The following is a 14784-nucleotide window of genomic DNA, read 5'->3' as shown; positions in this document are numbered from 1 at the left end:
GGGCTTTTTTGGTGGTTGTTTTGTTTGTTTGTTTGTTTGTTTTCTTGAGACAGGGTCTCACTCTCTCACCAGTGCAGTGGTGTGATCCCTGCTCACTGCAGCCGCACATTCCCCGGCTCAAGCAATCCACCCACCTCAGCCTCCTGAGTAGCTGGGACTACAGGCACACACCATCACACCTGGCTAACTTTTGTATTTTTTGTAGAGATGGAGTCTCCCTATATTGCCCAGGCTGGTCTCAAACTCCTGGCCTCAAGCCATCTGCCCGCCTCGGCCTCCCAAGTGCTGGAATTACAGGCGTGGGCCACCACACCCAGCCTTATTTGTATTCTTTATGTCCAAGTGTACAATTCATTTCCGTATTATAAATGATCCATGCACAATCTCACGAAAACATTATCTACTGAAGGAATTTGAATTCTTCCATTTATCTTTCTAATCACTTACTGATTGAATGATTCATTTCTTCCAAAAAATGTATCCTTAGGTTTTTCTCAAACTACCATCTGTTTCGATTCTGGGGGCCGGTGTATTAAAATCTCCTACTAAACAGTATATCTCATTATCTCTGCATTTCTAATAGTGTCCCCTTTTCTTCAATTGCCGCCTTGTTCAGTGCACGGGTTCACTCTGAAAAAAAGGGGTAACAGAAGGGTCCCTGGCTCAGGGTTAGCGGGACCAGGAATGGGGCTGAACCACAGAGTCGCCCCGGCCTCCCGCCGTCTAGAGTGGCTACGCTGTCCCAGACAGAACGAGCGGCGGGCCGGAAATCGGGGCGGGACTTCCGGGGGTCAGCCGGCGTTGGCTGAGAGGCGTTTGTTCCGCGGTGCTGCCTCCGTTCCAAGCGCGACCTGTTGAGGTGAGTTAGTTCCGCGAAGCTCCACGCCTCGGACCCCGCACCGGTTGTCCCTGATGCCCCCGTGGGTGGGGGGCCCAGGGACCTCTCAGGGCTCAGACGGGGCGGGCGGCGAGACGGGGACCCCCCCGGGCGGGGGCGGAGCCGCGCGGTGGGTTGTGGGAGCGCCGGGGGGCGGGGCGGGGGCCGCTTGGCCTCGGCTGGAGGTCGGAGCCTCTGGGGGCGGCCTCCAGGAGGGGGGTCTCTGGGGAAAGCCCGCGGTAAGGTCGCGGCGGGGGCCGAGCTAGGACTCTGCCCGCAGGCTGATAGCGTTCCCGCGTAGGGGGGTCTCTGGGGAAAGCCCGCGGTAAGGTCGCGGCGGGGGCCGAGCTAGGACTCTGCCCGCAGGCTGATAGCGTTCCCGCGTATCGATGCCGCCGTTCGAGTTTGGGCGGAGCGACGGGGGAGCCGTGCGATGCGGTGGTTCTCTGCGCGTGGGAGACATGGTGGGCTCGCGGTTCCTGGTGTTCGATGCGAAGTCGGAGATGCACAGAGCAGAGCTGGGGGAGAAACGGGGTTTCGGCCTCAGATGTCCTGCCAGGGAGGCCCAGTCAGTAGTGGAGTCGCTCTGCGTGTGGAGGAAATACTCTGGGAAGGGAGGAGAGTTTGGGCCCGTTCTCCCCCAAGGGGCAAGGTGCTGAGGGATCGGCCAGGGCCCATCCCGTGGCCGCTTGCTGTGGGAGGGTGGCGGCTGGCTCTTCCAGTTGTCTGACTGCTCGAGCGGTCTTAGCCATTAGCCAGGAGACTCCGCTTTCAAGCTTGTTCAGGCTGTTGGCCGAATCTGTGTTTCTTGGGTTTGGTCCTCAGGAGTGCTGGCTGCCGGCCTGAGTGGCCCTTAGCTCTCCGAGGTCCTTCCACGTGGCCCTCAGATCCTTCTCAGGCTTTTAAGGGCTCATTTGATTAGATTGGGTCCACCAGGGTAATTCACGTCCATAACCTTAATTCCCTCTGCAAAGTCCCTTTTGGTATGTAGTGTAACATAAGCACAAGTTCCAGGGATTAGGATATGGACCTGGGGGAGAGGGGGGCGTTTATTCTGTGTCCCGGTAAGCAAGATCCCACGCATAATGAAGTGAGAAAAATAAGGTGTGAAGTAATAGCATAGTTGGGTGTAGTTTATCATTAAAAGGCAAACGTATGTTTGTATATTTGCTGTGTAAACCTAGATTAATCTGGAACGCTACACTAGAAACAAGGGAAACTGAGTGGATCTTTGGGGATTTTCACTATAAATTCTTTTACCTTTTAAATTTTGAGGTGACTATGCCCCTATTCAGAAAAAAATGAGACTTTAAAGTATTTTTAAATAAAATGAACTAAATAAATATTGCAGAATATTACGTCTCCCTTTGGATTGGGAGAGGTTTCCCTCGAGAAAACTGGGCATAGGCACTGTAAGGGCAGGCAGATGCAGTCGCTGAGGGCCTTGTCACACCCATCGCCTATGTCTCCTCTGTTTCTGCTGCCGCATGGTAGGCACCTTAGTGCTGTAACTGCTTTGAATCTCATCTCCCACCATTCCTCTGAGCACCCTGCCAAGTTAATCTTGAGGTGTTAGTTTTGTCTCTCCTGACATGGAAATGTGGCCTTCATCTGGCAGCCAAGCTCCCTTATCGTCTGTCCGTAGTGACCATCCCTGTGAGCTCTGTTGGTATCTCCTTGCCTTCTCCCACAAGTTTTTTCCCTACACTTGTCCTCTGACCTTTTCACCCAGACCGCTAGTTGTGCATTTCTCCTTGATGGTGATCTGAGTCCAGGAGCATCACCCAGCCCTTCTTTCTTCCCCACATAGCTTATGGGTGACACCTACCATCACCTTGACTCCCTGCACCATCCTCCTGCCTCCTTTCTTCACATCCCCTTTGCAGATCTCCTTGATCACACCCTCACTCTCAGCTGGTGCTCATAAAGAACAGAGGAGTCAGTGTCAGTACTTGTGAGTGAAGGGCTGAGGTGTGTCAGTGCTCCCAGTGGGCACCCGGGCAGGGTATGATGAGGGGGTAGGGAGATTCAGTAATCTGGTCCATGTGAGGAGCCCATCATGCCTCCACATGGGAGTGTCCTATTTTCTGCTCACGGAGAGTAGTTAGGACTGGAGATGAGCCCAAGTTTGTGAGTCATTATTAACAAGGATGTTGATGTCTCAAGACTGGACGTAATCACCAAGGAGGTTGGTGTCAGTGCAGAAGTGCACCACTGGGGGCAACACGAAATGGGGGAATGAGAGCTTAAGAAGGAGTAGTGTACAGTGGGGAGAACGTCCCAGGCAAGTAAAGATGGGAACACCTGGTGTGGATGCTCCCGGGATGGTGCAACTTCAGGACAGGTTGGGACCACTAGGATTGGTAGGCATTGGAACATAATGGGGTGACATTGTGGGGGGCTTGGCAGGCACAGGGCTGGCCCCTGGCTTGGCTCAACCTTTGGAGCTTGCTGGTTCTCCCACTCTAAGGTTGGTCTAGCGTTTGCCCCAGGTTCAGGAAGGCATTTTTGAATGTCAGGCAACAAGGAGTGATGAGTGGCACAGAAGGACAACAGGCCCACAAGCAGGGTACGGCCCACAGCAGGACACAGGGCCATAGCCAGGGACCACAGGCCCACCAGCAGGGACACAGGGACCATAGGGGCAGGGTAATGGCCCACAGGCAGGAACAGGGCCATAAGCAGGGTACGGGCCCCACAGCCCAGGACACAGTCCCGATAGGAGGACACAGGGGCCCACAGCAGACAACAGGCCATAGCAGGGTACGAGCCCACAGCAGGACACAGTCCCATAGGAGGGTATGGCCCACAGCAGGACACAGGCCCATAGCAGGGTACGGCCCACAGCAGGACACAGGCCCATAGCAGGACACAGGCCCACAGCAGGACACAGACCCATAGGAGGGTATGGCCCACAGCAGGACACAGGCCCATAGCAGGGTACAGGCCCACAGCAGGACACAGACCCATAGGAGGGTATGGCCCACAGCAGGACACAGGCCCACAGCAGGGTACAGGCCCACCGCAGGACGCAGGCCCACAGCAGGATACAGGCCCAACAGCGGGACACAGGCCCACAGCAGGGTGTGGCCCACAGCAGGACACAGGCCCCACAACAGGACACAGGCTTATAGCAGGGTACGGCCCACAGCAGGACACAGCCCCACAGCAGGACACAGCCCCACAGTAGGACACAGCCCCACAGCAGGACACAGGCCCCACAGCAGGACACAGCCCCACAGCAGGACACAGGCCTCACAGCAGGACACAGGCCCCACAGCAGGGTACGGCCCACAGGAGGAACACAGCCCCAGAGCAGAGTACAGGCCCACCGCGGGACACAGGCCCACAGCAGGACCCAGGCCCACAGCAGGATACAGGCCCCACAGCAGGACACAGGCCCACAGCAGGATTCAGGCCCAACAGGACACAGGCCCACAGTAGGATACAGGCCCACAGCAGGACACAGGCCCACAGCAGGATACAGGCCCCACAGCAGGACACAGGCCCCACAGCAGGATACAGGCCCTATGGGGGCTGCCCTCCTATCTGGTAGGCCTGGGCACCATTACCCAACTTTGCGTTAGGGTCAGAATCTTGCCCCTTTGTAGCTGTGGCCCTGGCTTGTGAGTCTGTGTCTCCGTGGCTGACTCCCTCTTTTTGGGTCCAGGATCAGGGAACATAGCATCAGCCCCTGAGACCAGGCAGCACCAGGCCCTCTTCAGATCTTAGGCTACAGGGGTGGAGGAAGAGACCCCGGCCTGATGGGAGGATGAATCTCGAGCTAGCCTGTGTGTATACTCACCTGTTTTCTTGCTGGTCTTCAGGTCCTAGTCATGCCCAGCCTCAGAACTCGCCGTGAGGAGGCAGAAATGGAGCTCTCAGCTCCAGGACCATCCCCTTGGACCCCTGCAGCCCAGGCCCCTGTGAGTGATGCTCCTGCTGTGACCCACCCTGGATCTGCAGCCTGTGGTCCCCCCTGCTGTAGTGATACTGAGCTGGAAGCCATCTGCCCTCACTATCAGCAGCCAGGTACTTTAAGTACAGTTCCCCCTGGTGCCCTTATTCTGAGGAAGTGATGTCCATGGAACCCTGTGCTTACCCCTAGGAGGCATTTGTGTCATCTGTGTCATCACAGGTGGGGAGGGTGAGGGGGGTACTCTGACTCAAGGAGCCAAGGCTGGATGTCAGCAAGGAAGTTGACCTGGTCTGGCCCCTGGCACCTTGAGCAGAACTGTGATTTCCCCACTTAACACAAAGAGGTATGACATGATGGCTACCAGGGTCCTTTGATTTGCCCTGTAGTCCTGACCCCTTCCCAGTTCAACAGCCAGGCTAGTGGCAACCCTGTCCCCTCCGGACTCTACTCTGGTCCAGGCCTTTGTACCATGGTTACCCATACAGTTGGCCGTCTAAAGCCTAGGAAGAAAAGCTGAGGAGTTTCTTGTGGGGAAATAAAAGCATTCAAAAGCAGCTTTGGAGTGGGTGTGGTGGTTCATACCTACGATCTGAGCGCTTTGAGAGGCCAAGGTAGGAGGATCGTATGAGGCCAGGAGTTCAGGACTAGCCAGTATAGCATGGCAGGACCCTGTCTCTACTAAAAATTAAGAAAGGTCGGGTGTGATGACTCGCGTCTGTAATCCCAGCAATTTGGGAGGCCGAGGCGGGCGGATTGCTTGAGGCCAGGACTTCGAGACCAGCCTGGCCAACGTGGCAAAACCCTGTCTCTACTAAAAGTACAAACATTAGGCAGGTGTGGTGGCACATACCTGTAATCCCAGCTACTTGGGAGGCTGAAGCACAAGAATTGCTTGAACCTGGTAGGTGGGGGTTGCAGTGATCTGAGATCATGCCACTGCACTCTAGCCTGGGCAACTGGAGTGAGGCTCTGTCTCAGAAAAAATATAATAAGTTAAAAAAAAAAAAGCACCCATATATTTTGGGGAATCCAGGAAGTCACATGTGTGCCCAGGAGTGGATGTGTGTTCAGAAAAGACCGTAAGACCATAAGCTTTCTCGAGAACTCTGGCCAATCTCTAGGCTCAGTGAAGGCAGTCAACTCAGAAAGAGTTGTAAATAGTGTTAAAAAAAAAAAGTACCCCGACACAAAGACTGGGAGAAGTGTTTTGTTTTATTTTCTCTTGATATTCAAAGAAATCTCTGTCAAAACACTAGTTGAACACAAGCTAAAGAAAAGACTTGAGTGACTGTGCTCGACAAAGAATAGTCTTTGCAAAATAGTTTGGAAAAGTCACTAAATGAACATGTGACTCTAGTCTTCAACAATCAAAAACAGCAAAGCCTAGGGGAGGGATACCACATTTTCATATTCAGTTGTGCAGTTTTTAACAAAGCGAAAATCATGAAGCATATAACGAAGCAAGAAAATACGTCCCATTCAAAGGAAAAAAGTAAGCTGACAGAAAGCATCCTGGAGAAAGCACAGACATTGTACTTAACTAGACAAAAACTTTAAATCAACTGCTTCAAATATGCTCAGAGAGGTAAAAGAAACCATAGAGAACTAGGCTGGACGCAGTGGCTCACGCCTGTAATCCCAGCACTTCAGGAGGCCGAGGCGGGAGATCATGAGGTCAGGAGATCGAGACCATCCTGGCCAACATGGTGAAACCCCGTCTTTACTAAAAATACAAAAAATTAGCTGGGCATGGTGGCAGGCACCTGTAGTCCCAACTACTCTGGAGCCTGAGGCAGGACAATGGTGTGAACCCGGGAGGTGGAGATTGCAGTGAGCCAAGATTGTGCCACTGCACTCCAGCCTGGGGGACAGAGCGAGACTCTGTCTCACAAAAAAAAAAAAAAAGAAACCATAGAGAACTAAAAGAACCAGGAAAATGATGTGTGAACAAAATGAAAATATCAATAAGAAATACAAATTGTAAAAGGAACATAGAAAGTCTGGAACTAAAAAATGAAGTGGAAATTTTGCTAGAGGGTTTCGGCAGTAGATTTGAGCAGGCAGAAAAATTGGCAAACTTGAAGACAGGACAATTGAAATCAGTCTGAGGAGGAAAAAAAAGATCTAAGAAAAGTGAACTTCATGGCTGGGCACGGTGGCTCACGCATGTAATCCTAGCACTTTGGGAGGCCGAGGCAAGCAGATCACTTGAAGTCAGGAGATCGAGAGCATCTTGGCCAACATGGGGAAACCCCGTCTCTACTAAAAACACAAAAATCAGCCGGGCGTGGTGCATGTGCCTGTAGTCCCAGCTACTCTGGAGGCTGAGGCAGGAGAATCGCTTGAACCCGGGAGGCAGAGATTGCGTTGAGCTGAAATCGTGCCACTGTACCCCAGCCTGGGTGACAGAGTGAGACTCCCTGTCAAAAAAAAGAAAAAAGAAAAGTGAACTTAATGGACCATGGGACACCATCACGTAGAACAACGTGTATAGTAGGGATGTTCAAGAAGGAAAAGAGTAGAGAAGGGGATGGAAAAAGTATTTGAAGAAATAATGACTGAGAGTATCCTAAATGTAATGAAAGGCATTCTACACATGCAAGAAGTTCAACAAACTGAGTAGAGTCTATTTAAAGAGATCCGCAGCAGGTCTCTTTCTAATCAAATTGTTGAAATACAAGGAATCTTGAAAACAGCAAGCGAGGAGACCTATCCTGAACAAGGGGTTCTGGGTAAGATTTCTAGCCAGTTTTTTATCAGAACCCAGAGGTCAGAAGGCACTGGGACGGCTTAGTTAAACTGCTAAGTGGGGGAAGAAACCCTGTTAACCAAGAATTCTGTTATCTGGCAAAATTATTCTTCAAAGTGAAGGAGAAATTAAAACATCCAGATAGATAAAAGCTGAGGAAGCTTGTTACAAATAGGCTGCCCTACAAGAAATGCTTTTAAAGGGAGTCCTAAAGGTTGAAATGAAAGAACACTAGACAAGGACTCAAAGCCATACAAAAATAAAGACCTCCAGTAAAGGTAACTACATGGGTAAGTATAAAAGTTAGTATCCCTGTATTTTGGTTTCTAAGTACATTTTGTATTAGGTTGGTGCAAAATTAATTGTGGCTTTTGCCAATACATATTTCCTAAGTGATCTAAAGGACAAATGCATAAAAGGTCTGCATTATAAGTCTTTGTTTTTTACCCCACTATATATAAAGATGTAATCTGTGATGATAACATCATAAGTGGGGGTAACATTTATAGAGAAGCAGAGATTTTGTGTGTTACTGACACTTAACTGGTCTAAATTGTTTTAGGATGTTAGAACGTTCAGTGCAATCATCATGGTAATCACTAAGAAAATATCTTAAAAATGGGCTTGACACAGTGGCTCACACCTGTAGTCCCAGCACTTTGGGAGGCCAAGGCAGACGGATCACCTGAGGTCAGGAGTTTGAGACCAGCCTGGCCAACATGGCAAAACCCCGTCTCTACTAAAAATACAAAAATTAGCCACGCATGGTGGTGGACACCTGTAATCCCAGCTACTCAGGCTAGGCAGGAGAATCACTGGAACCCAGGAGGCAGAGGTTGAACCCAGGCAGAGGCATGAGATTGTGCCACTGCACTCCAGCCTGGGTGACAGAGCAAAACTCCACCTCAAAAAAAATCTTAAAAATGGGCTGGGCATGGTGGCTCACGCCTGTCATCTCAGCACTTTGGGAGGCTGAGGCAGGCAGATCACGAGGTCAGGAGATCGAGACCGTCTTGGCTAACACAGTGAAAACCCGTCTCTACTAAAAAGACAAAAAAATTAGCTGGGCATAGTGGCGGGAGCCTGTAGTCCCAGCTACTCGGGAGGCTGAGGCAGGAGAATGGCATGAACCCAGGAGGCGGAGCTTGCAGTGAGCCAAGATTGCACCACTGCACTCCAGCCTGGGCAACAGAGTGAGACACTGTCTCAAAAAAAAAAAAATCTTAAAAATGGACACAAGAGGCCAGGCACGGTGGCTCACGCCTGTAATCCCAGCACTTTGGGAGGCCGAGGTGGGCAGAGCATGAGTTCAGGAGATCAAGACCATCCTAGCTAACACAGTAAAACCCCATCTCTACTAAAAATACAAAAAATTAGCTGGGTGCGGTGGCGCCCGCTTGTAGTCCCAGCTACTTGGGAGGCTGAGGCAGGAGAATCCCTTGAACCCAGGAGGCGGAGGTTGCAGTAAACCGAGACCATGCCGCTACACTCCAGCCTGGGTGACAGAGCGAGACTATCTCAAAAAAAAAAAAAAAAAAACACAAGAAGTAAGCCAAGAATTAAAATGGTACAGTACAAAAAAGGTAATACATAAGAATACAGCAGTTGAGGAATTGAGGAACAAAAAGGTAAAAGATTTATCAAAAACATAAAATGGCAGAAGTCCTTCCTTTTGAGTAATTACATGTAAAGTCTCCAGTCAAAAGGCAAATATTGACAGAATGTGTAAGAAAGCATGGTCCAACTATATGCCACAAGAGGCTTTAGATTCAAAGACACAATAAGTTTAAAGTGAAAGGTGGAAAAAATATTCCATGCAGAGAATAACCAAAAGAGAGCTGGGGTGACTATGCTAATATTAGATAAAATAGACAACAAAGAAAGACAGTGTATATTTATAAAAGAGTAGAGTCATCAAGAAGATATGGCAATTATAAGCAGATGCGCATCAAAAAAGAGCGCCCAACTGTCTGAAACAGACAGACAGATTGGAAGGGAGAAATAGCTCTATAATAATAGAGACTTCAGTACTCCACTTTGAAAAATGGATAGAACATCTAGATGGAATAAAAACTCCCAATAAAATAAAGTCCAGGATCACAATGGGTTTTTTTTTTTTTTTTTTTTTTGAGAGGGAGTCTCACTCTGTTCTTTAGGCTGGGATGCAGTGGCACGATCTCAGTTCACTGCAGCCTCTGCCTCCCGGATTCAAGTGATTCTCCTGTCTCAACCTCCTGAGTAGCTGGGATTACAGGCATGCACCACCATGCCCAGCTAATTTTTTGTATTTTTAGTAGAGACCATGTTCCCCAGGCTGATCTCAAACTCCTGAGCTCAGGCATTCCACCCACCTCGGCCTCCCAGAGTGCTAGGATTACAGACGTGAGTCACCACACCTGGCCCAAAATGGGTTTAAAGGTGAATTTAATGAATTAATACCAGACCTTCACCAAGTCTTCCAAAGGAGGAGAGAACACTTCCTAATTCTATAAAGTCAACATTACACTGATTCCAAAGCCAGATGAAGATATGGCTTGAAGACAAGAAAAGAAAATTACAAACCAGTATCCTTTATGGCTAGAGATGTAAAACCCCCAACAAATAAATAGAAAACTGAATCCAATAGCATATTAAGGGTATTATGCCTCATGACCAAGTGGGATTTAACCCAGGATGAGGGTGGTTCAACATAAGAAAACCTAGTGTTGTAATTCATCACATTAATAGAATGAAGGAGAGAAACTGATCATCTCAATTTATGCAAACAAAACATTTGACAAAATCTAACGCTTTTATAATTTAAAAAAGAAAAAAAGCATTCATAAAACTTATAATAGAAGGGGACCTCCTGAACATGATAAAGGGCATTTGTGAAAACCCTCAAGCTGACATCATACACAGTAGTGAAGAACAAAACTTTTCCCCTAAGGCCGGGAACAAGACACACATGCCACTATGTAGCCTTGTATTGCAAGTTCTAACCAGAGCAATTAGTCAAGAAAAAGAAATAAAACGCATCCAGTGGGGAAATGAAGTAAAATTCTTTTTCCATGTGACTCCATATATATGAAATCCCAAAGAATCCACAAAAGAGCTATTAGAGGGCTGGGCACGGTGGCTCAAGCCTGTAATGCCAGCACTTTGGGAGGCCGAGACGAGCGGATCACGAGGTCAGGAGATCGAGACCATCCTGGCTAACAAGGTGAAACCCCGTCTCTACTAAAATACAAAAAACTAGCCGGGCGAGGTGGTGGGCGCCTGTAGTCCCAGCTACCCGGGAGGCTGAGGCAGGAGAATGGCGTAAACCCGGGAGGCGGAGCTTGCAGTGAGCTGAGATCCGGCCACTGCACTCCAGCCTGGGCGACAGAGCGAGACTCCGTCTCAACAAAAAAAAAAAAAAAAAAAAAAAGCTATTAGAGCTGATAGACAAATTCAGCAAAGTTGCAGCAACTGATCAACACACAAAATCAGTTGTTTCTGTATACCAGCCATGAACAGTGTGAAAAGGAAATTAAGAAAGCAATTCCATATACAATAGCATCAATAGGAAAAATTAAAACCTAGGACTAAATTTGACCAAGGAAGGTTAAGACTTGTTCACTGAAAACTGCAAAACATTGTGGAAAGGAATTAAAGAAATCACAAATAAATGGAAGGCATCTTGTGTTCATGAATTGTAAGACAGTATTGTCAAAACTACCTAGAGTGTTCTACAGATTCAATGCAATTCCTATCAAAATTGCAATGGCGTTTTTTTGCAGAAACAGAAAAGACGATCCTCAAATTCATATGAAGTTACAAAGAGCCCTGGGTAGCCAAAACAATCCTGAAAAATAACAAAGAGGACTTAGACTTTTCACTTTCAAAACTTGCTACAAAGCTGCAGTAATCAAAACAATGTGGTACTGGCACAAAGATAGACATACAAATAGTGGAATCGAATTGATTCCAGAAATAAACCCATACATATGTGGCAGGTGGATTTTCAACAAGGGTACCAAGACATTTCAATCAATGAGAAAGGATAGCCCTTCTGCAAATGGTGCTGGGACAAGTAGATATCCAAATGTGAAAGAATGAAGTTGGGGCCGGATGTGGTGGCTTATGCCTGTAATCCCAGCAATTTGGGAGTCCAAGGTGAGAGGATCGCCTGAGACCAGGAGTTTGAGACCAGCCTGGACAACATAGCAAGACTTTCTCTACAAAAAAAATACAAAGGCCGGGCACGGTGGCTCAAGCCTGTAATCCCAGCACTTTGGGAGGCCGAGACCGGCGGATCATGAGATCAGGAGATTGAGACCATCCTGGCTAACACGGTGAAACCCCGTCTCTACTAAAAAAAAAAAAAAATTAGCCAGATGTGGTGGTGCATACTCCAGGGGTGCTGAGGCAGGAGGATCTCTTGAACCCAACAGCTCAAGGCTACAGTCAGCTGTGATCACCACTGCACTCCAGCTTGAACAGCAAAGCAAGACTCTGTCTCAAAAAAGGAGTGAAGTTTAACCCCTACCTTATGCCATATACAAAAATTACCTCCAAATACAACAACAACCTAAATGTAAGAGCTAACAACTCTAAAATTCTTAGAAGAAAGTGTAGTGGTAAATCTTCCCAATCTTGGATTTGGCAGTGGATTCCTAGATATGGCACCAAAGCATGAGCAACAAAAGAAAAAAATAAATAAATTGGACTTCATCAAAATTTAAAACTTGAGTATCAAAACATTATCAAGAAAGCGGAAAGAAGCCGGGTGTGGTGGCTCACGCCTGTAATCCCAGCATTTTGGGAGGCCAAGGCAGGCAGATACCTGATGTCAGGAGTTTGAGACCAGTCTGGCCAATATGGCGAAACCCCATCTCTACTAAAAATATGAAAATTAGCTGGGCATGATAGCATGCACCTGTAGTTCCAGCTACTCTGGAGGCTCTCACTTGAACCCAGGAGGCAGAGGTTGCAGTGAGCCAAGAGCACACTGGTGTACTCCAGCCTGGGTGACAGAGCAAGACTCTGTCTCAAAAAAAAAAAGAAAAAAAAGAAAGGAAAGAAAGTGAAAAAAGCATCCTGCAGAATGGGAGGAAATCTGCAAATCATATTTTTGATAAGGGTGTAGTATGTAGAATATATAAAGAAGTCTTACAAATCAACAACAAAACACAAGCCAATTTAAAAACGGCCTGGGAATGGTGGCTCACACCTGTAATCCCAGCACTTCAGGAGGTCGAGGTGGGTGGATCACTTGAGGTCAGGAGTTCAAGGCCATCCTGACCAACATGGTGAGACACTGTCTCTACTAAAAATACAGAACTTAGCCGGGAGTGGTGGCATGCACACGTAATCCCAGCTATTCGCAGTGAGCCGAGATCATGCCACTGCACTCCAGCCTGGGTGACAGAGCAAGACTCCGTCTCATAAATAAATAAATAAATAAATAAAGGGCAAAGAACTTGAATAGACATTTCTCTAAAGAACATATATGAATGGCTAATAAGCAAAAGAAAAAGTGCTTAATATCGTTAGTCATTAGAGAAATGCAGATCAAAACCATAATGAGATTACTATTTTACATTCATTAGGATGTCTGTAATTAAAAAACCAAAAGATAAAGGATATTCAAGAGAATGTGGAGAAATTGGTATGCTCATACATTGCTGGCTGAAATGTAAAATGGCACAACTACTCTGAAAAATAATTTGGTGGTTCCTCAAAAGTTTGAACATGGTACTACTCCTAGATGGTACTACTACTTTGACTATGTACTCAAAATAATTGAAGACACGTACTGAAACAAGTACATGTGTATTATGTTCACCGCAGTAGTATTCATAATAGCCGAAAGGTAGAAACAGCCCAAATGTCCGTCAATGGATGAATGATTAATTGTGGTGTCTACATGCAGATGAGTATAATTTGCATGAAAAGAAAGTACTGTACACGCTACACGCGGATGAACCTCCAAAACGTGTGAAGTGAAAGAAGCCAGACACAATAGAATCACATACTATGTAATTCTGTTTTTATGAAATATCCAGAATAGGTAAATTCATAGAGACAATACAGATTGGTGGTTGCCAGGGGCTGGAGGGAGAGGAAGATGGGAATAAACTGCTTAATGGTTAACAGGTTTTACTTTGGAGTGATGGGAATGTTTTGAAAATACAGGTAGTGGTTGCATAACATTGTAGGTGTACTATATGCCACTGAATTGTTCGTTTTAGAATAATTTTATGTTACGTTAATTTCACCTCAGTAAATTTTTAAATCAAGTCAAATGAAAACAACTTGCTGTAGGAGATGAAGAAGTAAGGAGCCCCCCATCTGTGTGTGAGGTGCCTCTGGGGATTGTTCAACACACAGCCCAGCCGAGGCACTGAGGGAGGATGTGGTGCAGCCACTGGCACATCACAGCCACACACGGCGCCCACACAGGCGTGGTTTATCACACCACACACGGCACCCACATAGGCATGGTTTATCACAGCCTCACACGGCGCCCACGCAGGCGTGGTTTATCACACCACCCACGGCGCCCACGCAGGCATGGATTATCACAGCCTCGCACGGCGCCCACGCAGGTGTGGTTTGTCACAGCCTCGCACGGTGCCCACGCAGGCGTGGTTTGTCACAGCCTCGCACGGCGCCCACGCAGGCGTGTTTTATCCCAGCCATGCACAGCAGCCACACAGGCGTGGTTTATCACAGCCACCCACGGCGCCCACACAGACGTGGTTTATGACTCGGGTAATTATCCCACTCATCGTAAAAGCCTGTAATCATAAAGATGTTTTCTCTTCACAAAAGGTGTGTTTTGTTCTGGAAGGGCTCAGAGCCCTTGTCCTTTTCTCCAGTTGGGTGCCAAGAGTACAGTGCAAACAATTGTATTTGCTTTCAAATCTTTTTCTTCACCTTTAAGCCCAAAGTTTACTGACTTTTTAAAAAGATTTTCTTTGGGTAGGCACGATGGCTCACGCCTGTAATCCCAGCACTTTGGGATGCTGAGGCAGGCAGATCACCTGAGGTCAGGAGTTCAAGACCAGGCTGACCAATGTGCAGAAACCCCGTGTGTTCTAAAAATAGAAACAAATTTAGCTGGGCGTGGTGGTATATCCCTGTAATTACAGCTACACAGGAGGCTGAGGTAGGAGAATCACTTGAACCCAGGAGGCGGAGGTTGCGATGAGCTGAGATGGTGCCATTGCACTTCTGCGTGGGCTATAAGAGCCAAACTCTGTCTCACAAAAA

The 14784-nt window shown here is 47.8% G+C and overlaps 1 protein-coding gene across 11 annotated transcripts in view; it reads left to right on the top strand.

Annotated features, from left to right (window-relative positions):
* Window positions 1-773: 773 nt before the first annotated feature.
* ZNF16 (zinc finger protein 16) overlaps window positions 774-14784 on the top strand; it is a 19267-nt gene continuing 5256 nt past the window's right edge. For 2 of the 11 annotated variants that reach the window (XM_017883607.1, XM_017883603.1), the window contains exons 1-3: window positions 1051-1445; window positions 3044-3065; window positions 4705-4909. In XM_017883607.1, coding sequence (XP_017739096.1) covers window positions 1267-1445; window positions 3044-3065; window positions 4705-4909 — 406 coding nt within the window. In that variant the 5' untranslated portion in view covers window positions 1051-1266. The other 9 variants (XM_017883614.1, XM_017883609.1, XM_017883604.1 and 6 more) reach the window with 8 other exon arrangements.

The sequence above is a fragment of the Rhinopithecus bieti genome, unplaced genomic scaffold (genome assembly GCF_001698545.2).
Source record: "Rhinopithecus bieti isolate Rb0 unplaced genomic scaffold, ASM169854v2 scaffold_13617, whole genome shotgun sequence".
Lineage (NCBI taxonomy): Eukaryota > Metazoa > Chordata > Mammalia > Primates > Cercopithecidae > Rhinopithecus > Rhinopithecus bieti.
The sequence above is the reverse complement of the archived record's forward strand: the minus strand, read 5'-3'. Positions and strand labels throughout refer to the sequence as shown.